At 38.7% G+C, this 25,769-nt stretch overlaps 1 protein-coding gene across 2 annotated transcripts; it reads right to left on the bottom strand.

The window, feature by feature from the left end:
• Positions 1-501: 501 nt before the first annotated feature.
• On the bottom strand, positions 502-24,683 carry CSE1L (chromosome segregation 1 like). 2 transcript variants are annotated; one of them, XM_086623202.1, is made up of 25 exons: positions 24,652-24,683; positions 21,708-21,803; positions 21,043-21,185; positions 18,374-18,475; positions 17,788-17,933; positions 17,380-17,470; positions 17,008-17,115; positions 16,010-16,102; positions 14,555-14,722; positions 14,329-14,458; positions 13,583-13,648; positions 11,539-11,741; positions 10,008-10,092; positions 9,184-9,245; positions 8,304-8,440; positions 8,037-8,140; positions 7,369-7,466; positions 6,377-6,527; positions 5,670-5,878; positions 4,819-4,916; positions 4,531-4,616; positions 3,321-3,402; positions 2,729-2,875; positions 1,678-1,909; positions 502-988 (listed from the first exon to the last, which is right to left on the bottom strand). In XM_086623202.1, exons 2-25 carry the CDS (start codon positions 21,790-21,792, stop codon positions 899-901), a joined length of 2,916 nt encoding a protein of 971 aa, XP_086479328.1. In that variant the 5' UTR covers positions 21,793-21,803; positions 24,652-24,683; the 3' UTR covers positions 502-898. The 2 variants fall into 2 exon arrangements, with proteins under 2 accessions (XP_086479328.1, XP_086479329.1); XM_086623203.1 differs by lacking the exon at positions 24,652-24,683 and adding an exon at positions 22,803-22,835.
• Positions 24,684-25,769: the final 1,086 nt, after the last annotated feature.

Here is a 25,769-nt window from a genome sequence, read left to right as displayed (position 1 = left end):
GCACGGCTCAGGCACTTAACTAGTCACTTAAACAGCCATAACTACATAGTAAACTGATGCACTGAAAAGTCAAGGCTACCAAACCTAATCAGTAGATTTACAAGGAGACAGGGAGAACATCTGAGTTAGTTTAACTCGAAGATAACTGCTTCAGTTTCAGTACATCACTAAAGTCCACTTGGAGACTGGTATCCCCTGTAAGAGGGTGTATTACTGGCTTTTACTGCACTATCATGACATGCCTTGTTCAAAGAGAAGGGGTGCACCTGTTGATGAATATCAAGAGCAATAATAGCTTTGGATCTTCTGCCAAAGTCTGAGATTTGCTCCATATGGTCTTACAATGTATTTAAACTATTACTTAAGAAGAAGAAAAATCCTCACAGGCCCACTATTTTATATTCTAAGTTTAAAACATTATCTTTAAACCAACTACATTCTTCTAAAACAGTAAGCACACAGTGACAGGCATTTTAAACAAGTAGTACTTATTTATTCACAATTCAGATAAAGTTTAAGGAAAGACAAAAGAAATACAAAGGACAACATCAAAATGAAAAGGAATTTTAGTGACCGAAGTGAGTTTCTACAGCCAGTGCTCTCCATACATTTCAAAATGTTATCCAAACACTGCAGATGCAGATTTCAAATAAATCCCATAACAAACCGCTATGACTATTCCCTTTGAAATTAAACTGGGAATGGAAGTTAGCCACCTTTTATCTATGAGTACACAAACCACCAAATTCTTTCAGTTTCTGCTTAAAGCCACATTTATCTTTTACAAGATGGATTCTGCAATACATTTTCAAGTAGCATTTTTCATTTTGTCTGAGCTCTGCTATAAAAAAAAAAGTCAGTGTCAACCTTCTGATCTTGCTTGTGGAATACACAGAATTCAGAGCAGTGTCACACTTGCAGCTTGGAGGTATCCTTGGAGATACTGCAACGCTTCTGCGTTCAGACTAGTACTCAGCATTGATGGAACCTTAAAACATACGACAGAGCAGAACTGTCAACGTGTGTATACATTAAACTACTGTTATATCTTGTTAATCACTGCATCAACGTATAGTACGAAGTCAAGTGACATCGTGAGAGAAGCAGTTTTTCATTGTGAAAGCAGCTGTTGGAATTAAAATTCCTAATGCTGACAGTATTATGTACTTATCTGAACTAAATATGAAAGAAGAATAAAGAAAACCTTCAGTTATTAAAGTAGATATCTCAATGAAGCAAACATCAGATCTCTCAGGCAATCTTTACCTACTAAAATCTTGAACAAAACAAAGATGCTATGGGTTAAAATAGTTAACTGTAAAATTGTTAAATTTAACATGAGTTGCCTGAAATATCCTGAGCACATACAAACAACTGAACTGGAGACAACTATTAGTTATATACCTACAAGTGGATAAATTTTCATTTAAGAAATGGTATATTTGAGGCTTATTGCTAAATTAAGTAACATGAAAATATGGCCCTTCTAAGGTTACTAGGAAAAAACCTCACAAAAGCTATATTCCATTCAAGAATAAAACAGAGCAATACCTAGCATTCTGGTTATGACATACTTCAGTCTGCTGATTATGAAACATTAGCAAAAGAGATCCATTATAAAAAAAATTTTTCTCTGTAGAACTTAGCATTAGCATGTCATGTATAAAAATCACCTACCCTGCCTGGGCACGCTGTAGACAGCTTGTGAAGAGACTGTGCCAGATGGATTCTAGGATTGTTTACCATTTGACCTACAGGATCGTGTTCTTTTTTTCCAGCAAAGGCTAGCTGAGAGAATGCAGTCTGATATCCTGGAGTATCTTCTATGTCAATGAAGTGTTCTTCATCAGGGATAGTGTCATCCTCAGGCAGTTCAAAGAGGCCAATGAGGGCCTGCAGCAAAGGAGTCCTATATGGAAGAGGGGAGGATAAAATTGGAGTGCTTAAATAACGTTAGGACAGGGTGTATTTTACAAGAATGTTCAAATTACTGAGAATCCTTGACAGTTTAATCCTTGCAGATGCTTGCTTAGCTACTGAAATTTTAAGTGCCCAATCTAAGCTTGATTCGAAGAATTGTGGGTCTGTATATTTTACAGGCACAATGTAGGTGCTCATACTAAACACATGAGCAATGTATTTATTTATCAGGTCAAATTCTCATGAAACATACCTAAGAAAAACAATTATTTTCCAGATTACACCTTTCTCTAAGTACATGAAAGATTAAAAAAAAGTCCTAGGTCAGGGATCCAGTTGTTGTCATTAAATTCAAGCTACCCTAGACTGGCTTACAATCTTCCCAGATAGCTTACGCAAAATTCTCCTGTCAAGCTAAGATCTTACAGTTCCTCTGTCAGGCTGTTAAGTATGTGTGCTCAGGTCTTCTGACTAGCAGGACAGTTTAAAGTCAAAACTGGGCCTGGCTTTTCAGAAAGAATACAAGCTAAAAGAAAGTAGTGTGTTTTCTTAAATGCAGTCCTAGCTAGCCCAGTTAGTGCTATCTCCATCACAAAAATCTCAAACCAGTTCTGACATCTGCTTTAAAAATACAGTTTTATTTGTTGAGAAAGAGTGGTATGAAAAGCCTGAATTCAGCATCATAACAAGAGCAGGCCTGAAGAAATCACAACGGAGGGAGTTTATTTGAAGAATATACTTTGATAGCTCACATTTTCAAAAAATCAAATAGCCTCACTAACAGAACTTGAAGAAGTGTTCTACATACCACAGCTTTGTGTACTCAGTGTCCATCATAGGAGGACATTCTGTTAATATTTTTGTAATGCCAACAGCACAGATTTTCTTTTCAACTTGTCCAGACACTTTTTGGATTTCAGGAATTATAATTTTCTCCAAAACCATTCCAAACATCCTATTATGACATTAAAAGAAAAAGTATTAGAAAGCCTTATCAGCCTTATGATGACAAAAGAAAAACCAAGAACAATATGCAGCACTTGGAAAAAAAGAGAAAACCAGATAATATGTTATGATGCTGCCCTGCCACAGTAAATGCCTGGTAGAAATTTAAGCGTACAAAGTTTTCCACCTAGAGAGAATGAAAACATCACTCTTTCCTTTTTATGATCTGCTTAAGAGATTAATATCTTGAACTATCAACCAGAAAGGGTGGGCAGCAAATCAGAAAAAGAAAAATTGCTAGACAACTAAATCAACCACGTTAGAAGAAACATTTGGCTAGTCAAATTAGTGACAAATGCAGTTTGCAATTTTAGCTAAAGGAGACAACTATTACCTACTTTAAAAGATAAGAATTATACGGTAGTCTTAAATGAAAAAAAAAAACCTCTACTAACTTTGGCTGTATGCTGTCAAATATTTCCTGCAGAGCTAATGCCCCATATTTTACGCAGTACAAGTTTATGAAGACTAGGAAACCTGTAACAAGAAAAAGGTGGAATTAAAGCTCTACATGAAAACAAAACAATAGCTTTATGTTCAGCAGCAAAATAGATTCTAACAAGTTTTTCAAGGAGATAGAAGTGGCAATCATTACAAATGTTCAGTTCTAGTGAAGTACATTAACTTGCTGCCCTGAAGTTTGTCTAAAAACTGATCTTTACATGTACCACAACACACTACAACACAGCAGTAAGACAACCAAGAAAAGATTCAGCCCTTTTTCCGCTTACAGCAGTTACAAAGCATTAGGAAAGCTTTTTGCAAGTTTTTCAGATCAAAGACCAAAAGAACTCTCCAATGCTTTTAGCCGAAAACTTCATGCAGTGCCGTTTTCCAGAGCAGTTGCGAACCACTTTGCGTGGCCTTTGTACCAGAGCACAGATGCAATGCATTAAAAGCACCACTTGAAGTTCTGTTTGTGGAAGACCATTATAGGCCATCCTGGCATTCTTGCTTCCATCAGGTGGCATTAATCAGATTTTATAGGATTAAGTAATAGACATTACATAATTTGTGTAGTGACAGTATCATTAAAATAATTTAATCAGTATGACAATAATCTTTCTGTTACAGCAGGAATAACCAGAATACATATTTCAATAATTTGTCACAGCTTTGCTAGTTTAACACAAAGCCTTATCAATAAGTTAAGTCATATTAAGGCAGAATGACACAAATGCATAGAATATTTGACAGTAATAACACACAACTATGTGTAACAAAAGAAAGTGTGGTCAGTATTATTGTGTTCTGTGAGAGTGAAAGTTTGCTGACAGCAGCTGAGGATTAAACGGGGACACTTTCAAATAATTAATGATATCACAGAGAGTAAAAAAGTAAGAGGAATACAGAAAAGTCTTGTCCCTTGTTTTAGTCCCATTGCTTCAGTTTTCATGAATTAAGTGTCACCTGCTGTGGCAGCTGCCCTATATGCCACCCTTGATCACACAAATAATTTGAAGCAAGTCACTGACGTTAAGAGTCACTAGTGTCCCTTCATCTGCAGAGTCACAGGACATGACAGGATACTTATTCAGTACAGCTACATGTTCCAAACTGTTGGCATCACCAGCTCTGAAGCTTTTCATATCACAAGGAACTTACTTTTAATAAATTTTGTTGTTTTGGAATTTTGAAGTCTTTGGAATAGTAGAATGAAGATCTGTTTCCTGTACTGGTCAACCGATTCACTGGAAATTTAAAAGAATAGTTATTAAATCCATACTAGGATTTTACTAATGTCTCTTCACAGAAAACATGTATAGAATTGTTCAAAACTATTCTACTGATAAATGTGATATTTTTCAGTTGTTAAACATTAAGTGTACAAACATACCAAATATTAAAAGTCTACATAAATCAGCTTTGAATGTAATTTCAACTCATACTCACGGAGGCATATGCTCTATAATACTGTTTAGTAGATAGAATCCTTGATGGTCGTTAGCTTTAGAGGCAATCAACTTCTGGAACACACCCAACAATCCAGGCTGCAAGGAAAGCAAATATAAAACTCCGTACAACAGTTCTTCACATGTGACCTACCAGAAAATTGGCCCTTACCATTGAAGGCATACACCAAGGCAAAACCTTTCATAACCTAACACAAGACGCTGTTTCTGCAGTTAAGGAAAAGGAAGACAAATTTCTGTTGGGACCAAGCGATGCTCCTTTGAGCACTGAGATTAACTTTGATCAAATGAACACCAAAGCCAATTTGAACGTGCATGTCTGCTTCACCAATGGCATTGTCTAATCAAGTCTGACTATAGCAGATCATGCAGCAGAAATAACAGAAGTAAAGTATGCAGAATAAATCTCCCACTGAACTCACTAATCCTCAGATCTGCCAACTTTTTGGCTTCTCCTCACTCCTCGTCTGAAGACTGTTCTGAACAGAACCTCTGAATTTTCCAGACCCACAGTGTTCCCCATGAGGCAAACGAGACAGGAAAATTGTGGAAACTTACCTGCTCGCAAAAACTATGTGCAGGTATTTTACATCTTAATTGACAAAAATGTGACAGGCTAGGATTCATCTTATCCACATAATGGAAAAGCATCCAAAAAGCCTGCACTTGTAGTATTTTTTTGTCCTGCTACGTAAGCACCATTAATATATAGAACAAGCACAAATTCTGCACAAATCCAGCTATTCATTAAAGGAAAAAGTTCCCTATAACTTTTAATCTTAAGTCAACACGTCTAGAGGCACACACTGTGACTGTATCAATCCAACTTACAATTTTGTCAGCAGCAGCACTTGCTATTGTATTGGCACCCCGCTCTAAATAAGCCTGCAGGAGTCGGACCAAAGGAGGAATGTTTCCTGTCCTTTCCCATAATACTGGCTGAAGTAGATGAGGAAACAATGCCATATAGGATGACGGGATTTCATTTTTGTGCATTTCTAGAAGTAGGGACATCACTTGAAACACGTATGGAATGAATTCTGGAAAAGAAATGATGGCATTTACAAATTCAGCAAATATGGTCCCTGTTAATTCCTAGGAACCACATATCTATTGATTCAACCTACGATTGTATAGATTCCAACAAATAAAACCTCGGAGAAAGGTATCACTTCCCAAATTTAACTATTTGAAAAATTTGCTAGTGCTGTATATAGACAACTTCTATTTCCTCTATTTGTTAATGTTTCACAATGCAGAAAAACTACCAGAAACAAGGCAGTATAATTAAGAATAATAAGAGGCTTTGGGATAGTGATTGTTAGATATTTTTAAAATACAGTTTGTTTTAAAAGTAAGTTAATACAGCTGGTGTACCCTCTGAAACAACCCAGATGCTTCCCAAAAGTGTTTATTAGGACTGTGAACATGCTGCATTCTCACTCTAATTTCCTGTGTTACAGAAAAACTGCCATGAAATAAATCACAGCAACCAACTATAGTAGAGAGAGCACAAGCACTTACTGATTTTAATTTACCTTGCACATCATTCTGTAGTATCTCAGTGAACACCATAAACAAAGCCTCTTCAAAGCTTCCAACTGCATCAGGGTTTGCTTTGCATGTTATCCTTATTGACAAGCATATTGATTCGAACATGTAATGGTTAAAATGAGGTTTGCTTGGATTCTAAAAACAAGTTATAAAGAGATAAATCAACCCAAACTTGCAGCCAAGAAGTCTAAAGTACCAATTGGGAATAAGGATACTTATGACTCATTTATTAATATGCTAATGAAATTAATTCCACAGATAAAAGCAAACATAAAGACCTTTAAAGCATTAAGGTATTTATAAAAATCACCCTTCCTTTAAAGAAAAGTGTTTTTCAGAAGCTCTATGTAAACTAGCAAGCAGTTAAAGTATCACAAAACAAAAACTGAAAAAAACCCCGTATTTTTCAATCCTGTAAGTGTTGAGTCAATTCTTTATTGAACACTGCACACTTATTTAAACTCTGCAGCAAAGTTTAAACTATTCATAGTAGAAGGTTTTTTGACAGTTGATGAAGGTATTCTAAAGCATTCCCTAATGTCAATGTTCAAGAATATTAGTCCAGCCTGAACAAAAAACTAAGATAATTTTACCCAAAATCAGGAGGGCAATTGATTTAATTTAATCCCACGTTTCAGTGCCTAAATTTAATATTAGCCTCAGAAGCTTTACTGGACAAAGAAAAAAAGAGTTGTGAGAAAAATAGATTATTCTAATTGTGGCCTCTGCACAAGCAAATATTTGTACTAGAACAAACTGGTATTACAAAAAAGATTTCATATGCTGTTTCCAAATTTCAGATGAAAGCAAAGGAGAATGATTTGAAAATATGTCCTAAAAGAAAGGCAGTACTTCACTGGAAAGCTGTTTTAACTTATTTTAGTCAGAAAATACTGAACAATTTATAGTACTCTAATAGAACACGAGCAACAAGGTATACATTAGAAAGACTGCTCTAAAAGGTGACCATCTTTACCTTACTGACAGCCAGCAGTTTCTGTGTAAGCTGTGTGATGACAGAAGGGATGTATGGAATTATGGATTCCTGTAGCAGAGAAAAACTCCTCATGATGGCTGCAAATAAATTGAAAGTATTATCTTCTGGAGACATACATTTCTGTCATCCATTGTACACCTAAATCCTTTACCTTTTACTATTAAATCAGATCCCAAGGAATTAGGTACAGTGAGAAAGAGCACCTGCTGCAAGAGCAATCAATCTATAGTCATGACAAAGGACAAAGCACAGCCTCATTATCCCCATTCTACAGCTGGAGCATAGAAGATTAAGCAATTTTGAAAGACAATCATTTATCTTGGGCAAGTCTCAAATCTTGGTGTACTATTAGCCATAACCCACTCAGATCTACTGACACTGCTCAGGTAGTTGTCCTGACTACAAAGGCTACCATTTGAGTAATGATTTGTCACGATACGATTGTGTTTAATGTTTCTCTTTGGTACCATAAATTTAGTCAAAGGTGACTTACTACAGCCTGGTAAATAACTACAGGCTGTGCATACCACTTGAGCATGTCTGCATAAATTACATTTTTCAAATAAAAACTTCAGTAGCCTGTAACCATAAGCCTTTACCTCTAGTTAACAAAGTTACTTTTACATTGCAGAAGACAAAGCATTTACCTTTCATAATGTACTCATTTTCAGATGAGCCAGGAAGTGTCAGCGCTTTAAAAAGGTTCGTTAATAGCACTTCCACAAATGGTGCCATTTCTGCAGCTGTAATGCTGTTAAGTAAAACACAGCTCTTTAATGATGAAATATATTCACAAACTTTGAGCATTTTACAATACCGTAGTACTAAGAAATGGAAGATTCCCTACAGATATTTCTCATCTTTAATGGACAAAACCTATGTAGCAATGAATTTATTCCTGCTTGAAAACTTACAGGGTAGTATTATTTGTCCCTCTCATGGTAAACAGTCTTTCAAGAGCGTGGGCTGCGTAAGTGTGGACCACAATACTTTCTGCTTGAAGATGATTGATTAAGAGAGGAATAGATACCAACAGTTGTTCTTTAGGTACCTACAAAAATATGGCAACAAGTTATACACGTTACATAAAAATACAGATGGTTCAACACTAGAGCATAACCACTCTGAGCTGATCAGCTACAAACTGAAAGCTTGGCAAAGTAAGAAGTCTTAAAAGGCTCCTCCAGTTGCTAAATCACACCTTGACAACCAAGAGGTACCTATTTCTGTCATCATCTGTATACTTCCCCTGAACATCAATGTTGCATTTCATAACAAGCACATATTCCTAATGTGTATTTCTTTTCCCATCTTACTTTGTCTTAACAGACAATTAAGAAAATAACACAGTTTAAAAAAAAAATCACAGATATTTTAAGACATGAATAAAGGTAATTAAAATTTAGAAATAATACTCAATATATTTTCTTACTGTATCTCACAAATCGGAAAAGGTAAAGGACAAATGCTGCTGTACTCCCTAAGAAACACTGCAATGATATGAGCAATCAAATATATTTAGACTAACGTTCACTTGAAAGAGTCTGAGTGTGTCACAGAACTAAGCATGCTAAGATGTTCGGTGCTCCCGGAGCATACGGATAGCATACAGACTACATGTTAATTGGATATTTATAACAATACCATTTACTTTCAAAATAAAAATTCAGCATGAAGTGTTAAATGTGACTATCAAAATACCTGTTGAGTCAACATATGGCCAAGTAAGATAAATTAGGCTTGGCAAGTATAAAGTAAAATTGCAGTATATTTTTACATAAAAGAAAAACTTACTTGGTTTCTAAATATCATTATATATTTGATACCATCTGCTTTTAGCACAGGGAATTCATTCACTGCAATAGAAAAATAGGCAAGTTTTGTTGATGCTTTTCATATAAACGTGATTACTGAACACACACTACACATAGAGGTGACATTAAGCCATGATTTTTCCTCTCAGAAGTAATACACACGTTTTTCTATGCTGCTTAGTTTCTGCATTTCTGTATAGGCACTGTTAGACAGAAGAACAGTTTTAAGTACAAATCACACCCCAATATCATTAAATGTACAGTCTAACTCTTTCACATGACATTTCCCCTTCTGGCTCCGACTTGAACAGCATCCTATTACATATTCCAAGACATCTAACTATGTTCCAAATATCATAAGATAATTGCTGAACCATAAAATAAATTATGTGCCTTAAACCGAGACATCTGCAATCTTATCTACATGGACTGATACAGGCTGCGATCTAGCCTGCAGTGTTTTAACTTCTTAGGGCTTTGTATAGCATACAAGCTTGCCATAAGGTCTCAAACACAGAAATCAAATCACTTTGACTCAAAAAGTTTAAGCACATAGCTGATAGCCAACCATGTGTACATGCTCTGATCTTGCAGACAGCATGTGGGAATCCAACTTCATTTAAAAGCTCATTCATTGTCGGTCAAATAAATCTGAATTACTTCCCACGTGCCAAATGTTAACGGTCTTCTGTCTCAGAGATTATGTCGACATATGAGTGCTTGAGCCTTAAGAAACAACAGTCACTGTCAAGGCTGTAGACATATCACAAAAAACGTTATATCAAAATTAGCATTAAAACTTACCACTAGCAGATTTTAAGTCAGGTTGAATGTGATTCACAAAGAATTCTGTCAGATTAACAAGTTCGTTGGCTTGTGTTATTCCATGCTAGAAAAAAAAAACAAACCAACAAATCAACTCTGGGTTTAGATGTTGACATTCAGCTGGTTTTCTTACTCATTTTTGTGTGTTTTTAATAAAAGGAATCTTTTATTATGCACGTATGCACACAACGAGATTGTTGAAACTATCTTTAGTAGAGCGCCATCCTATTTCTTGGAGGAGGTGATCAACCTTCCAATCCTAACCATTCTATGATTCTTTTTCTCATGTTTTTAGTGTCTAGGTTTCAGTTGTGGCACTATTGAGGTTTGAAGTTACCAGCTCTGACTTGAGGAATAATAAATAGCATGTAACACAGTAATTATCAACCAAAATTTTAGTAAGATGCTGATATTTTCTGTCTAACTTGATACTTTTTTTGTGATTGGCCTTTTAAAAAGGAGAAGTTCAAGACTCAAATTCCAATTCTGACTTACAGCAGCAAAATAAGACTCTCATGAAAAATGCAACTTAGTTGTCTCTTATGAGAAATGCAACTAATTTTTAAACCATGATTTTCAGATGGATATATATTGGTCAAGTGTTCTAAGTGATGGTATCCCGTATTTGCCACTAAACAGCACGGAAAAAGAAAGACGTACAACTTAGTAGTTTTGTAACTGCTAGAAGACTCTAGTTCACATTATGCATCACGATTATTAGCAATTGCTGTGCAGTAGTATAGAACCAGAGTTTCAGGAGAAGACAGAACCTTCAGCAAAATTGCAGAAAGATGCTGTACATAATGTTTTACTATGTTTGCCTCAAATCTGTCTCGTAAAGCCACTGAGATCTGAACTGTAATAACATTTAAAGTATTTATTAGTATATTAAAATATGTTCTGTAGGACAACTGAAACAATGCTACTGTTTCCAAACACAGTTTAGCTCAGGTGTGGCTTTTTGATGTATCCAGCCTATTAGTTGCCTTCTCCCAAACAAGTAATGAGATCCATTTCCAGCCATCATTAGCATTCACATGGCATTTCCAAATACTACACACTCAAATAACAGGACACATTGGTAAATATAATGACAAGAACTGTAAGAGTCACTTAGATTCCTTCTAGTCTGCTTAACACTTCTGATCTCCTTCTGTAAAGCTAAGTTGGCCTTCCATGGCGTGCCAACTCTGGCTCAGCACCATTCGAAAGCTCAGAGGTTCTAGAGACAAGCTAATTTTGTTTCTTTCTATGGCTGCGTCACACATGTTAACAGACGTGCCGAACAGTCACACATGCTTGCTGACTTTGCCTGATCTATCCCAATATCAGATATCACTGAATTACCAACTGTGATAAGACCAAATAATGGATAATTTTTAACCTCATCAACTTAAACTACTACAAATAGCTATTCCCATTCCGAAGCAGCAAAAAATGAATTGCAGTTCTCATATACACTACAATATTGGAATGCATATGGATTAAAGTGAATAGAACGTTCAAGTACCTTCTGTGTTTGAGCTTTGGACGCCAAAGATGTAACAAGGTAAATAGCTGCATCTTTGTGCTTCCAGTTAACAGATGGATTCTTCGCATATTCTTGCAGCATAGAATTAACATATCCAGAAAAAATCCCTGTCACAGGCCCTTCAAAAAATTTGCACAAGCCTCTGACTAGGTCACAAGCTGCTCTGCGCCTGGTGTCAATATCTGCATGAGAACCAAAGATCCTTTGGTTATGAGAAAGTACACATCTTTTCTTCTTACTACACGTAATAACAATATGCAGTTTCTCAAGTTACAGCCACACCTCACACTAAATATTGCAATCCTCAACACTGATGCAAAAGAACACATTTAAGTCTTTTACTTACTGTCGTACCAGGGACTATTTGTACAACAAAAGAGGAACAGACACCCACCAATACTGCATGCATGGTCACAGGTTTCACTGCCCTCTAAAGAAAGCATCAGTAAGCATGAGGGGTCTTGACAATTATGCACTCGAATGTACTGGGTCTGGTTGGGAACGAGTTAATTTTCTTCATCGCAGCCCATATGGTGCTGTGTTTTGTACTGGTGACTAAAACTGTTGATAACACTTCAGTGTTTTGGCTGTTGCTGAAGAGTGCTTGCACAGTGTCAAGGCTTTCTCCTTCTCCTGCTCTGCCTTCCCAGCAAGTAGGGTGGGGGTGGGCAAGCAGCTGGGAGGGGACACAACCTGGACAGCTGATTCAAACTGACCAAAGGGATATTACAGGCCATGTAACATCATGCTCAGCAATAAAACTGAGAGGGACAGGGTTTTTGGGGAGGTAGCCACTGCTCAGGGACAGGCTGAGCATCAGTCTACATGAGGCAGGTGGTGAGTGACTGACTTTTTTTTTCCCCTCCTTCTCTTTTCTTCTTTCACTTAAACTGTCTTTATCTCTATCCATGAGTCTTCTCACTTTTATTCTTCCAATTCTCTCCCCTATCCCACTGCAGCAGGGTGAGGAGCAAGCAAGCTTCTGGGTGGCGCTTAGCTGCTGGCTCACCACAATGAACCAGCACATTTTTGTAAAAAATATCTGTAAAGTTTTTTTTTTTTCCTTTCTTGAAACAAGAAAGGTCAACTGGCCTTTAACACAATATAGTAACAGAAGGGACTGAAGGAAAATAAAACAAGTCAATTTAAATGCAATAAAGTACATTTCTAAAGTAATCTCTGAAGAACATAAACACTTCTTGCCTCAATTCTCTTTAAAGCAGAAGCAGTAAACAAATAAAAGCTACATAAATACCTAAAATGCAGCCAACTCTGGATAAGAATGATAAAATTTTTGCTTCAAAAAAGTTCAAAACCATTTTCCTCCAATTTTGTGCTCCACTCCAAGTGTAATTTCTTAAATCTATTATGAAGTGTCATTAATCTAAAAGCATCGGTCAGCAGTTAGCGGCAGAACAGCATATACAAAATTGTCACACATATCTAGATTTGGTTCATTTGTGCTCTGACCTGGCTGAAGACCAGACAGCTACAATCAGAAAATCCAGCAGCTCTGCTAGCACAGCACTGTGTTCTCAGGACAGTTACTGTACTGGTTTGAACACAGTGCTGGCGTACAAGGGCTGGCTGGTGTCCAGCTGGCTTGATCACAGATTTGTACGCAACACCAGTCAGAATTTCAGTTTAAACATGATAGACTACTAAATACAGGAACAGCCTATCCATGTTATTTAAAACTCTACACATAGGAACTAAATACACAACTGAGGCCACTATTCAACACTGACTTACAGGCTATATTTGCTGAAATGAGAATGTGTGCAATGCAGGAGACATACCAATCCAATTAAGGAGAAAACCCTATAAAAACAGTGTTCAAACCAGAAAGACTTTGTGATGGGTACATCATGACAGTAAACTTGATCAAAAACTGGATAAAATCTCATGTTGGGGGGAACCTTCCCAATTTCAAAAATAAGTTACAAAAGCTTCAGTAAATTGCTTCATCTCTTTAGAGCTATATTTAAAGTCCAAGTATTCTTAGTATAAATCTGTGGATTACCAGATCCTTCCAAATCCCTTCTTATATATTCTTCAGAATTATCTTCAAATGCTTCTTCATCAGCCGCTGAAAATATAAAATACGTAGAAGTTAAAAAACAGAGACCTTGGTATTTAAAGGTAAAAAGGTGTATTATTATCAACTTGCTATTTTCCCAAGTACTTTTCTATAACATTAATAGAAATTAACCAGAAATATCCAGCCACACTAGCCTGTTCAGCTTGTTGCTGCCTCACAAATTAGTCTTTCATACTCGTGAGTGCTCTGGTTAAGAAAAAGAAACGAAAAAAAGAAAGGACGTATTCAACACTAAGTGTATTTAAAGAGGCTTCCAGAGGCATAGAATTAAGAGAGAGAAGCTTCTTATCACTGCAATATTTAGATACTAGGATTGATATGAGCGAAACAAGACTTGGAGAAACAGATGTTACAATTTAGTAGGCCTGATATCCACGTCTATCCAGACTCCTTGAATTATCTTGCTACTCACTTTAAGTATGAGCAGTGATTGGTGACTTCCTATACTTTTCAATTTGAGATCCCAGTAAGACAGAAGAACTATTAGATATATTTATACAATTCTACAAAGCCCATCAGACAGCAATCTGCTGTGGAAACTTGATTTTGAATCTAGTATGAAAGTAGACCAGAGCTGTGCTCAATTCTTAGTCCTGCAAAGCAACACATCATTACAATTACAGTTAAATTTTATTGTGTCTTTGAAAATACAAGTCTCAAAAAGTTACCTCTAAATTCCATATTGGGAACAATAACTTTTTCACAGATGCTTGTCAACGTATTCTGGTCTTCAAACAGATGCTTGTAATGTGGTCTCTCACAAACTGAGGCCAGAAACTGGATTGCATTACTAACCAGCTAGAACAACACAAATGGAGCACATTCAGTTTTAGCATGACTGACCAAGTCATAATTCATTATTAAACTCAACAAGATCAGTTTATAACAACTTACCAAGTCATATTTCACTTCCTGGCCTGTTGTGACTAACAGGTTCCAGATTGCTGTTACAAAACGTGGCAGGTAGGGCTGGAATTCTTCATCATATTTTTGAGCATATAAAGCAGCATTATCACAGATTTGTGATTTCAAGAGCTCCAGTAATCCAGCTTCCTCTTCATCCTCACATAAAACAAAACTAAGAACTTAAACATCCAAACTTCAGCGCTACTTAAATATTAAGAGTACCAAAACATTAGAAGGAAATACTTACAACTTTTTTTACCATGTTCTAAATAGGTGAATGAAATCCCTTTCACTTCTCTAGAATTACTATATTGTGCTGATTTTATTGGAACTGTACTACATTTGAACTGAAAGCACTATGCACTTTAAAGCATTTAGACCTGATAAAGTTTGACACGAAATTAATTTACAAATGCAATAGGAAAAAGAACAACACAAGATGCTGAAAAATATGCTTAGAAAACATTGTATCTTGCTACTTTAAATTGGTATAATTGTGAAGATAGTTCCCTCCCCTTCCCCAAAACAGCACAGATGCTTGTGGAGCCACAAAGCAAAGCGAATTGGGAAACTGAGCTGAAATTAAAAAAACAAAAACCAAAACCCAAACAACCAAGCACCACTCCAGTTTCATATTCCTCCACCCCCCAATCCTCACCTTTCCCTTTTAATGCATATCACTTCCTGACTCAGTTCAGCACACAGCAGCATCAATGTCTGTGCCGGGCAATAGCCCACTGACACAACAGAAAAGTGCAGCAAAGCTGCTTTTAGCAGCAGCGTTAGCCTAAAACCACCACAAAACTCTAGTACATGATACACTTAATATGCCTCTCTGTGGAGTCTAAAGAAACTCATAGAGTTGCTTTGGCTCCATCATGTGGCAGACTATTGCACTGGATCTGGAAGAGACCAGCATTTAAAACAAAGCATGCACAAAATTAATTTAAGCCATTGATAACTCGGTATCATCTTTCACCTGTGAAACTACTAATTCTTGTAATTAGACAAAGACAGCAAACGCTAAACTAAAGTAATTTGGGATGTCATTCCTTCTACTTTCAACTGTTTCAAGTTCTTTAAGGTACTCTGTTTTCTAAAACACAGTGCATGAACCAGCTGAAAGGTACAGAAAACCTGAGCACTGCGACTCTCTAATGATCAGGTTACCTCCTTGAAAGAATCTACTCATTGATGAGTATCTGTAATTTGATTTCTGTGCACAGCTGGGTATACCTGTAACTGAGATATAACTTCAAGAACAGGACCTCAAATTTCTTAAGACAACAATACAACTTCTCTTAAACCCCATTTCTTTATAGCCATTCTATTCCTTTGTTTAGCCAACAAAGAAAACACTGCATTGTTCAGAGTTAGACCTAAGTCCTCAGTCAATCCTCTCCACTACACAGAAGCAAACCAGGAGGTTTATGCAGTACTTACATCAGTCTGCAAAAGTTTATTATCTAAAGTTAAAAGACTATGAAAATTTGTCATCCATGTTTCCATGTTATCTTCAAAAAACTCCGGAAGATCCTGTGAAGGAAAAGCATACATCTACATTTTCATTTCTGACTGCACTGCTTAGATAACATACCTACACTGCAAGTAGTATGTATCCACCTTATGATCTACTGAGGGACCAGGAAGAGTTGAAAACAATCTTCGAAATGAAACACTTCCCTCTCCTCCTCCTCCCAAACAAAAACCCTCCAGACAGAGGCTTGGAAATACAGTATTTCCAAATAAACTAGTTGCTTACACCCGATACAGCCTACAGTTTTATAAAGAAAGAAACTTACTGCCTCTTACTCTGGGAACAAACAAGCACAAGCCTCCCTTTTAACTCCAGCTTGCTCTTTTGCCCAATATGGAAGAACAGCTCGAGCAATCAAGGCACAACCATCAAATTTCAGACTTGTGTTCATGTTGAGACACTAAATATATGTCACCTCAGCAAAGTATCTTTTTACCATTTTTAATTTCGTGCATTTATTTAATGTTAGAAATTTAGATCCAATTTCAAAACACAAAACCCCACACTGCTACCAGAACTACTTGCTACTACAGGGCGGTAAGAGCTACTAGTTTTAAGTGACTCACCTACAGGAGTGAGTTCATGTCAATACAGACATACACATAAAGGAGCACAGCGGGTACAAACTTGGGCATTTAACTTCTGTCTTTCACAGCTCATACTCTGAGAGCTACCCATACAAGAGCTTAGACTCTCTTGAAGTTTTGTTTAGATAGGGCCAAGCTAACATGTTAATTAACCCCATCCTTACTGTGCCTTTACTCCAGCATTGATGCAGACTGTCAACTTTTATTTTTGCGATAAAGTATGGCCTTAAAGGCTTGCTCAAATGGATCCTATAAATAAGAGCATTAACAGCTTCATGAGATCAAAGCAAAACTATTAGAAGAACAAGGAGATTCACCTGAAAATTTAAACTGTAGAACAGCTTCGCAATTAGAATGAGAGAAGAAAAGAGAACCTTCAAAGCACTAGCATCATTTGCATGTGTGCTGCAAAGTTCAATAGTCGCCTAGAAAAAGACATAAGATTCAGTCAAGTAACACACACAAAACACGTCGACAAGGTATTGAAAAGTGTCACGTAACTTGTTTTTTTTTTTTAAACAGAAAGGCACAGTTCCTTTTCCTCCCTTTATCGATCCTGCCAGATCTCACTTAATGACTTTAGTTTAAACCTCCTGGACAGTTTCAAAGCAACTGTTCTCATTTTGCAAGCATTCACAACAAGTGATTCAGAATGCTAAGTTGTTTAGAAATGACTCCAGAAGAAATACCTTAAAGAGATTTGTCAAGGGCAAAGCAAAGGCATCAAGAACAAGTTTGATCTCTGTCCATAATTCATTTGATTTAAATTCATGGCGGTACCTGACAAGTGAAAGAAAAATGCATGAAAAATGTAATAGTCTTCACATTTGTTACCAAATTAAGTTGCATACAATTAATTTTTTGTGCTGAATGTCGAAACAAATTGTGTCAGGTAAACAAGAACCAAACAACATATTTCAAGACCATGCAAGGCGTATGATTTGACAACCACTTAAAGTTTTATTAAAAACCCCATAACCGTAAGTAGAAGCCACAACTGTAGATTTTGTAAATCTATAAAATTAAGTATAAAGGTAAAAATGTAGAGTTGAACAGAAATTTTACAATCCATATAATACCTCCCTTGTTTCCAATACCTTTTAAACAAAGAGTGAGCAGTGCGAAGGACCCCATTAATGACGTGGAAATCTCCACTTTGAAAGCGATTCACCATTTCTGTCAGTAAGTCTGGCCACTTCTGAGGAAAGTCTTCCCGACCAATAATACTAATAGCATCACTTAACTGGAAAGGAAACAAAATCATTACATGATATAATACCAGGCTTCTCATTACCAAAAAAACACAGCAGTCATGCCAGATTTTGCAAATACCTGAGAAAATGTTTGGTATTCTTGTCAGATTCAAAAATAATCGCATTCGATATCTACTACTTTTCACCGCAAATAAATAAATCTCACTTTAAATCCAATGAGTAAATGCAGCCTCACTTTCTAGAATTACCGTATTTAACTGCTAAATGCTAGAACTTAGTATAAGATTGCCTTTAAAAAACAAAACAAACCAAAACTAGGCAGAAGCAGAAGTAGCTATAACAATACACTCCAAGTTATTTGGATTGGGATGACCTCATTGGTAAGGGAGCTGAGCTCAGCAAATAACCAGAGCCTCTAGAGAAGCTCTAAATATTCCAAAAGTCTCAGGGACACAACCAGGAATATTACCTGCTTTTGAATTTGTTCTGGGCTGCTAAGCATCAAGGGCACTATGTTGGCTTTAATGGCTATCCGGTCTGATTCACATATTTTGTTCGGTTCATCCTCAACCTAAAATTAGAACACAATTAAGTCACGGGCATATCAGCATACTCTAGGCAACAAGCAAATACCAGTATTTCAGAAATCAATTGCTCATACTGATTTATGTAACTATTATGTTTTTAAAGAAACTAAGAAGATCTGTTAAAGATAACGCTTACAGCGAATCCGTAACTGCAGCATCTGAAAAAAGCTGAAAGAAATTACACCTTTCTGTAACACCTTGAACTGCTTTTGTCCTCCTCCAACGGTGACTTTTCAGATCAGCAGCTCAGCAGTAGTAAGGGTGGGTGCATAAGCCAGTAGCAGACAAAGCTTAACCAATAGTCTCCTCTTCCACCACATCAAACCACATCTCTGTCCTCACTTCTGCCAATCTCAGACTCATTTTTGTCTGAGCTCAAGCCATACTGTCTAGAAACTGGACATGAAGATGTGGTTTTGATTTTGTAACCTGCAACATTGACTTTAAGAGTCACCCAATCAGTTCCAAATATCAATCTGTTCAAAGTCCAGTCGGTCAATACTGCCAAATTGTAGTAGATGACACAGTTTCTACTAGAGAAATAAAATACTAAGAAGGAAGCTTGTCACAACCCAGTGACAGCAGTGATAGTCACGTTATCTGTGATGACAGCACTGAAGTTCAGAAACCTAGAAATTACCCAGCAATTAGAAGAGGTAAGCACCTCCAGAGAGTAATTCAATGTTCTTAAGATGCTTAAGCCAGATGGCACTACCGTCCCTCCTCCTACCTCCCTTTCACCATCTTCCCATAAACTTAAAAAGAAATTTAGTCGTTTCAAAATTTCAGGAGTTACGTTTAGCTATAAACAAGCAGTCACAAAAGTAAGACCCAAAGAACTTGCTTTTCCATTCTATCACATTGCACTGAATCAGAAAAATGTACAGTCATTATACATACATTAAAATCAGAAAAAAGATTATCTTTAAAACCTGAGCTTTACAAGTTTCTATGATGTGAAAGGCAGCAATAGCTGTATTCGGCAGGCTCCAAGTAGGGAGGCTGCTACACATTTAGACAGATGACAGAGGTGATGGAGAGATTGGCAACAGTAAATCCTACTAGAGTTATTTACGACATTTTTCAAAGAAATGAGACCTTTTTAACAGAACACGAGAAGCAGCACATAAATGAGCATTCTGTACATACTTCAAAAACAGATTTAAAAAAGCAAACTCTTCTCTCTCTCCAGAAGTGCCCTGTATATCTGGCCCTCCAGACACTACCAAATCCAAGTCCTTGAGTAGGCAAAACCCTTTTTACTTTCACTGAACTCTGCATCAGTCAAGTCCAAGGCTGCTAAATTAAACCATGCGATCTAGGTAAGCTAGCCTTAGGGTTGCATTTTATGTTCATACAGCTGCTCTTGAAATGAAAGCTTCCATTTTGGACAAAACAACGTGCTTGAAGCCACATAACAATAACAACAGTCCTCTGGATGCACTTACTGCATAGCATCTCCATCTACTCCAAAACAAAATTTCATGAATTACATCAGCAATCATAAAAAGGAAGCCACTTACAAATTTCTCCATAAGAGAACATTATTTCTACTTACAATATACTACAGATGAAGATGTAATTTGGGAGAAATGACTGAGAATACAGTATTAGAGAAAGAAAGTTCTAGAAATTTCATGCTAGACTGAATGCACTGGTTTTACCAAACATAACCAGATGAAGGAATGCTACAGCTTAATATCAGCGGGGGGGAGCAGGGTGGAAATCACATGCAAATTTGTAAATAGGTAGCAGCTAAGATGTAATAATGAAAAACTAACCACTTTCCCTGTAGCAAAGCAACATTATACATTTGGTATTTTTCAGATACAAACAGTACTTTCAGCAAGACAAAGTATAAACAGTATCAATTAAAATCTCTCATCACTGAAAGAGTTGAGCTCTCAAATGTAATACTTTCTATCATAAATTAAATTTCATAAATGCTGAAAGCTCTGAATCAAAAACGTTTCTGATCTTTTCGAAACAAAAGGATAAAATGGGATTAAATGGCAATATTTCCATTTGATGTCTACAAATACTTCTAAGTGTTAAACTGGTGTGGCCGCCAAAATAAACTGTCCCACACTATTCTATGCCCTAGAAGCACTTACATGAAAGGGAAGCTATTATCATCACTTTCAGCCGCAGTGCTGGCTCGAAATGTTTGTAACACTACAACAATAGATACAGGCCAAACTGGCCAGCTCATGTGTATGGACACTTCGCAACCATTTCAGTTTAAATGACACTACTGTTAGTTAAAGGGACTTCAGATATTGTGCTTCTGCAAAACATGCACGTAATATTAGAGAAAGTTATTGTTCATCATTTTATCACCCAGCTCTAGCTCTTTTCAATAGAGGGGACTCCGATGGTCCAGGTTTTAGTCTCTCATCAGTAGATTACACCTTGTGTTTGCTCTCTGAACGAGCTACTTTCTTTCACAGAATACAGACATACACACATCCTTCAAGGTTACTCTACAGTATCTTACTGTATCTTAAAAAGATTATTAAATCTTAGCACAACTACTCACTAGGATACCTACAATTCTCCAGTTCCTTTTAATATAATTCTTGAACGTTACAGATGCACAAACTTTGATGACATTTTCCTGTGATTTTTCCAGCAGCGTTAGGAGTAACAACGGATAATTCTGGCTTCCTTCAACTGACTCAAGAAACTTTTCCGCTGCAAGAGAATACACTAAGGTTATTTAATGCTGAATTGATTTTTCTAACTGGACTCCTATAATCCCTCAAGCATCTATTGAAAATAATCAACACATGAACACTTCCCCAGAGTTTCACAAGAACAGAAATACAGAGCAAGAAAAGGTACTGCATCTTCTCTACTACTAAGCTCTTTAATGCTTCTGCTATTAACAAAAGCTCTCAGTTCAAAGCAGGATGTGGAAATATTGCCTCCTCATTGCTTTTAAAAGCCTAACATGCTAGAAGTAAATCCTGGTTTATTGTGAACAGCAACACTGTTTTAAATATCAGCAGCACAAAAACCCCAGGAAAATAGGAAAATAAAATGACAAAAAGCAAGCAGAATAAATTCATATTTATATCCATCCTTCATTATTTTTTTTTGTTTTAAAAGGATACTGAGAACTTCTGCGAAGAGGTTATTGCATAAATATCCATACAATTTGTTACACAGAGACAGAAGGGGCAAAAAGAAACTGAAGTCATGAGAATCACTTACCAGGACGTCTTATAGCAGGATCTGGATCTAGTGTTTTCTTTAGATATTCAGTTAAAGTCTGTAAATTAGCATCACTCAGCTCCATTTTGGCAGAACCTAAAACCCGTAAGTAGTTTTGTTACAAACACGGATCAGAAAATCTGTCTTATAAACTACAGGTATGTAAAACTAGATTCCACAGAAGATACACATCAGGTCTTTTTTACTACATCTCATAAAGCACAGTCCCATCTTGTAAGTCTCATCCAATAAAACAACAATCAGTGTGCATCAAGCACAAAACAGAAAACATTCTGTTTCTTCAACTACATGTACCTGTTATCGTGTGGTTTGCCGAAATCAAACACCTAGAAGAGGATCTCACATCCAGCAAACCATGAACCTAGCACAGCCTTTCAGGACAACAGGAGCTTGGTTTTGCTTTTGAGAACTACTGTCAGACCCAGAAGGTTGCTCCTGGTTGACAAAGCTGAATAGTCCTGCCCTATATAATTGTAAATAGAACAATTCAAAGTGTATTGGAGAATCAAGGCTTGTTTAAAATTAAATACGCATTATCAAAGAGAACTCTCAACAGAAAATTAATTTTTTATAATGAGACAAAAGACTGTGCAAAGTCAAAGGGTTTGTCCATGCTGTAAAATTAATTTAGAATAGGGAGTTAATTTAAACTGCAATACTTATTACAGAATAGCTCTGTGCAATAAGTCTAAATTACTCCACTCTAGTAATCATCCCACATACGTTCTCCTACCTACCACAGTGCTATATTAACTTCACAGTTTTAACTATTACAATTAAAATTACAGTAACACTAAAACAACGGCAAGACATACTTTAATGGTCATGCTGTTGCTCAGGATATCATCATCAATTCCGCCCATCGTTCTTACCACCAGCAGCACAGTTCACTCACTACAAGTAACGAAGAAGTAAAGACTTCCATTTTTCCTCTGGTGTTTCTAATTAGCAAGCTAGACTGAAATTTGTCTGTCCCACTGTGGATTTGTTTTATGTTGACTATCAGTGCTATAAATATAATTTCTATCTAAGCATGCTTGCAAAGGCAGTGAGTTTTAATGACACAATTCTTACTTTAACTATGGCATCTGTATCATCAGAAGAGACAGCAACAGTATCCTCTTGAATTAAAAGAACGTGAATAAGTAAGAGAGATCCCAACATATTCTGCAAAAAGTAAAAATCCACCTAAAGAGTCCTTCCTCCCATGTTTCACTCTCCTTCCCTTTTTGGGGGTTTATTTGTCTGTAGTCTTGTTTACCAATTCACATCAACCAACACAGCACAGCATAAGCAAACAGCACCAGTAATAGCTGGCTCATCTGTTCTACGAAACGATCTCATGCATCATTACTATGATGTTGAAACTAACACTTAAATCTTTCATACATTAAAAAATGTAAATTATCTGCTCCAGGGAAGTTTGTAAAGACGAGGTGCAAACCCATGCAGAAATCATTCATGACAACTAAACTCAATTCAAATGGAAAACCAAACTGAAGAGGAGATGACAATCCTGAATGACCTTTTACAAATACCTCACATACACATGTGATTTAGGAAGCCATGTAAAAAACATAAAACTGAAGCCGACCGTCAGTTTACTTTGAAGGCCAAACGTGAAGATTTGAATCCACTACTCAATCTCTCATAGAAAAGGATAAATATTTTCACCTGCTACCTACGTACTCTTATTTTCTTTTCTTCCTCTAGCTATTTTTTTGTTTGTTTGTTTTCCATTACAAAACCCTGGTGGTACTCACCAGACTGATACGATGCTTTTTGCTATGTTGTGACATTTACCTCCTGAAAAGGCCACAGAAAACGAGAACAGCTTCAGACCACCTCTCCAGAAGAAAACCCATAAAATATACTTAATGCATGAACCACTTTAGCCAAATTACTGACAGACCACTCATGGAAAAAAAGTGGGAAACCCCATAACAAACAAACCCCGCTGCCCTCCAAGCCTTACACTGTGAAGAACTTCAGAGAACTCCGCTCCCGCAGTCACGCACCACAGCGCTTACCAAGCGCCACCTACACGCCTAAGGATGTTCATGGCGCAGATTTTGCGGGAAAGACTATCTTCACACCAAACCGAGCACCTTCACACTCACTTTCCAGCTCGCCAAACCGCAGGCGTCGGGAGAAAGGCAGCAACTGGCCACGGAAGCAGGAGCGCGGACCCATCGCCCCCCCGCTGCGCGCTCACGCCGCTTCCCTGCGGACCAAGAGGCGAGGCCGCCCTGACGCGGGCCGCCACCCGGGAGCCCTTCCGCAGGGCCGAGCGGAGAAGCCCCCCGCGCCCCGGCCACCGGCGGGGCTCATCCCGCTCCTGCCGCCCCGCGAGGGCGGCCCGGCCCTCCCCCCGCTGCCCCAGCCCAGCCCCGCTCCCCTCCCCGCTGCCTGGCGGCCTGAAACCGTCAGCCGTCCATCCGAGGGACGGGGCCGCTCCGTCTCGCCCGCCGCCGCCAGACTGCGCCTCCCACGCTGCCTCCCACGGCGGCGGCTCGGCCCGGCTGGGGCCGCCGTGAGGCGGGCCCAGGAGCAGCCGTGCCCGTGCCCGCCCCCACCGGGCCGTGGACCGCGCAGGCTAACGGCCCCGGCGAGGGAGCCCCGAGCGGCACCCACCGCCCTCAGACTAACTTGCTCCCCTCCCCTCACCGCCACCTCCAGACTGGCAGCAGCGGTAGCCAACGAGAGGAGCACATTGCTCGGCCCCAGAGGCCGAGCGCCAATCGCGAGCTGCGGGAGGCGGGCCGAAGCACCCCAGCATGGTGCGCTGCGCCTCTCGCTGCGCCGCGGGCCCAGCGCCCGAGCCCAGCGCAGAGCGGAGCGGAGCGGAGCGGAGCGGCGGCCGGCCGCGGGCCGTGGGGCCGCCCCACCGCCAGCACCGCCGGGCCGCGCGCCCCCGCCTCACCTGGCGACTCCTCCTGGCGGCGGCGGCGACAGCGGCGGCGGCTCCGAGCGCTCCGGCTGCGCTTCACATTCAAACCGCGCTGAGAGGGCGCGGCGGCGGCACCGTGACGGCATCACGCAGGGCGGCTACGACGTTCGGCCGCCCGGCCAATCAGCGGCCTCTCCTTCCCCGACGCTCTCCGCTGTCAGCCAATTGCTGCCGCGCTGCGCCCGGGGCGGCCGACCAATGGCCAGGCTCTTCCCAGAAGGCTCTGGGGCGCCTCCCGGAGAGCGGAGGGGACGGGGAGAGCAGGGCGGGCGGGGTGCGGGGCGGGGTCCCGTGAGGGGGGCCCGGGGGGCGGCCCCGCGCCCGGCGAGACGGGGCTGGAGCGGGGCGGGGGCCGCAGGGCCTCGGGGGGGACAGGACGCGTGGGCGGCGGAAGGGCAGAAGCCCCTTTATTCGTTATAGAAAGGGGACAGTAACCAGCGAGGGAAGAGGGGGGTGTTTAAAAAACAAAATAAAAAGGGGGCTGGACCGTACGAAATAAAAATCCAATAAGCCACATGAAAACAGAAGCAACACTTCGTAAAACTTTATTGATTTACCACGGGATTAAAGCATGGAATATTATAACAGTATTGTACATAGTATTCTCGTGTAGAAAACTTTACATAGTTTTTCATATATAATTTTGGTATTCTCTCAAAAATGTATACATCCATGGGGCAAGGACTGCTCTTTAAATTATTGATATTAAATGCACTTAATATGGAGATCTTCAAAAAACTTAGGCATTTTAAATATGTGAAAACGTACATTTTACACAGAAATAACATTAAAGGTGCTGAACAAACAATTTACATATTAAAGGGAGCTGCACTTTTGACAGAAAAAGCTGAGTTCTACTTCAGGCTAAAGGGTACTATTTTTAATCTTACTCCATATAGTAAGACTTAGCAAAAATTGGAGGGGGGGTGTTTGCTTGTAGTAGGGGACATTGTTTTACATTGTTCTTTTTACAGTTTGGAAAGTGAGATAATGAGACAGATAACAACCTACTGTAAAAATAGTATTTTCTTGTACTGTAAGAGACGATACAATCAACTACTTAAAGGAGTTTTTAGGGTTTTCCTCTTAGC

This window comes from Tauraco erythrolophus, chromosome 18, assembly GCF_009769465.1.
Source record: "Tauraco erythrolophus isolate bTauEry1 chromosome 18, bTauEry1.pri, whole genome shotgun sequence".
NCBI classification, from domain to species: domain Eukaryota; kingdom Metazoa; phylum Chordata; class Aves; order Musophagiformes; family Musophagidae; genus Tauraco; species Tauraco erythrolophus.
This window is presented reverse-complemented; position numbering and strand designations above follow the sequence as displayed.

Excerpts from the sequence above, each read along its gene's own strand:
- CSE1L (XM_086623202.1), bottom strand. The coding sequence starts at position 21,792 with ATGGAGCTGAGTGATGCTAATTTACAGACTTTAACTGAATATCTAAAG. Across the intron at positions 14,723-16,009 it reads ATAAACTTTTGCAGACTGAT|GATGAAGAGGAAGCTGGATT; the intron begins GTAAGTACTGCA and ends GTTTTATGTGAG. Across the intron at positions 2,876-3,320 it reads TTTGACAGCATACAGCCAAA|GATGTTTGGAATGGTTTTGG; the intron begins GTTAGTAGAGGT and ends ATGTCATAATAG.